Source organism: Octodon degus, unplaced genomic scaffold, assembly GCF_000260255.1.
Source record: "Octodon degus isolate 3935 unplaced genomic scaffold, OctDeg1.0 scaffold00015, whole genome shotgun sequence".
Lineage (NCBI taxonomy): Eukaryota > Metazoa > Chordata > Mammalia > Rodentia > Octodontidae > Octodon > Octodon degus.
The window spans coordinates 14,798,771-14,801,054 of NW_004524591.1; the positions used below are offsets into that span (position 1 = coordinate 14,798,771).

General features: G+C 45.3%; 1 protein-coding gene across 3 annotated transcripts in view; it reads right to left on the reverse strand.

Annotated features, from left to right (window-relative positions):
• Window positions 1–2,284, reverse strand: part of Osbpl3 (oxysterol binding protein like 3) — a 175,474-nt gene that overhangs the window by 73,455 nt on the left and 99,735 nt on the right. For all 3 annotated transcript variants that reach the window (XM_004626473.3, XM_004626472.3, XM_023709925.1), the window contains exons 3-5: window positions 1,653–1,769; window positions 1,441–1,494; window positions 490–603 (exon numbers count right to left, since the gene is read on the reverse strand). In XM_004626473.3, coding sequence (XP_004626530.1) covers window positions 490–603; window positions 1,441–1,494; window positions 1,653–1,769 — 285 coding nt within the window. The remainder of the gene's footprint in view (window positions 1–489; window positions 604–1,440; window positions 1,495–1,652; window positions 1,770–2,284) is intronic.

Consider the following 2,284-nt stretch of genomic DNA (forward strand, 5'->3'; position numbering starts at 1 on the left):
AAAAAAAAAATGAAAAAAAGATGGCACTGTGTGGTACGGGGTAATTTGAAAACGTGAAGATATTTCTGTTACTGTTGTCACAGTCACCAGGAAGGAGGGATGTTATTGGGGGTACAAAGCAACAAGGGTGCCAAACCTTTAAGCAGTGTGAGAGATAGCCCAGCACTATGAAATGCCCCATCCCAATATCCAATGTCCATTAGAACATTTTGGTGATGAAGATCTGCATGCTAGCTCAGAGTTGCAAAGGTATCACTAATAGCACAGAATCATCACAAAGGGGCTCTATGCAGCTAAGTGCAGTGGTGCATGTCTGTAGTTGCAGCTACTCAGGAGGGTGAGGCAGGAGGATCATGTGAGCCCAGGAGTTGAGGCCAGCCTGAGTAATAGAGTAAGACTACATCTCAAACAAAAAATAAGACAAAAACTGGAAGAAAAAGCCTAAAGGGGCTCTGCATGGCAGGGAGCACACCTGGGAAGCAGCCTCACCTTCAGATGGTAGATGTGCTCCTCAGTGTCAAGGTCGATGCACTTGCACGACTTCTTTACGGACATCACTGACAGCCCCACATCAATGCAGCCGTGTAGCTTCTCTCTCTCGATCTGCAGAGCCATAAAGAAGGCTACTTGAGAACCACAGGTTGAGAGGTTAGGAACACCTTCCCACTCCCACCATCTCCACATCCACTAACAGTAAAGACAAATGCTATGACGGAGCACTCCATGCGAGCTAGTACCGTGTGCTGCCTTCTGCCCTCTGTGAGTATAAAGCATGCTCCCTGTTTCAAGGATGCAATGCAGAGGAGTTAAGTAACAAGACATTTACACAGCTAGAATGTGAAGAAACAAGATAGGATCCCCATGGGCTGACTCCTGTGAATTATCCAGGTAAGGGCACTGCCTCCCACTGAATTAGTGTCTGGTGTCAACTCATTGAGAAGTGACTTACAAGTAGGCTAAGAGAGGATGGGAGGGGAGGAAAGGAAGACAGAAGGCCTCCATAGCTCTAGGCATACCAGTTGCTCACAACCGTCACAGACCAACTGCCTGGTCCAAGAATTAACTCCTCAGCCAAAGCTCCAAGGCTTCTCCTCCAAGCCTCTCCATCAGCCCAAGCATGGAAGGCCACTGTACTCTGCTTTGCTTCTGTGATTGGTTGCAAGGCTAACTTCTCCCACTCAGAGAACCTCTTAGTACAACCCTAAGACCAGAACAGATCCACAGATACCCAATGCAGTAATAGGAGACACCTTGTCAGTACACCTGTGCCTACCTAGGACCAGAGCTGAGACAGCAGGGAACTGGCACCTCTGTTTACCCAGAGAAACTTGATCCTCAGAGCACTGAGACCCTCAAATGTACACAGTCTCTCCCCTGACCTGACAGCAAGTACTTCTTCAGACCTCTCCAGTAGCATGCTGGAGCAACCAGAAAACTTACGTCAGTTTGGCTCTTGGCATATTTCAAGATTCCCTTGTCCAAGTAGAAGAATCTCTGCAGAGAAGACAGTATAATTGATTGAAATGCTCCACTGAAACATTGCTTCTCTGGTCTCAAATTTGAACTTCAAATCAAACATAAGTGCACAAGAAGTGGGTTCTAAGAAGAGTAGAATAGGGGCAACTGAGGGGAGGCCAAGGCCAGGGTCTTACCTTGTGCCAGCCTTTCAAGGGCCATTTCCGCTTCTTCAGCAAAAATCCTTTCTGAACTGGAGGCTCCTGGGTGTAATTCATGTCTCCCCTTAGTCCTTCCACCACTTCCCAGCTGTCCTGTTCCAACAAGAGTTCAGGCTAAATATTCATCTTAAAAAATAACACAATGTTAAGAAATACTTCATAGTATCAAACAATCCATCCAAGATGATGAGTCTGGGGGGGTTGCTAGAAAGAAGTAACTCAAAGGTAATTTCTGGACAGTTTCTAGATTTTGTAGATTATTCTGTAATTTAGTGGCATCACATTTTATTTTAAGCTCTCTTTCTAAAAGAATATTTCTCTTTGAATGTTTGAACCTTGGCAACCACAGCTACAGAGAAATATTTTATTGTAAATTCTATTTTAGTTCACTTCAACATCATTACATAGGGACTGTTCATTCACCATTCACTGAATGCCAATCAAAAATTCCAGACATCAGGATGAAAGCTGTAGAGTAAGTGTGTATGTGTGTGTGTGAACGCGCGCGCGCATGTGTGTTGGGGGCTGGCTTAAGAATTATATGCAAAGTATAAGACTGGAAGAAAGGCTGGTGGACACCGCGGAGGAAGCATCATCAGGCTCTCTTC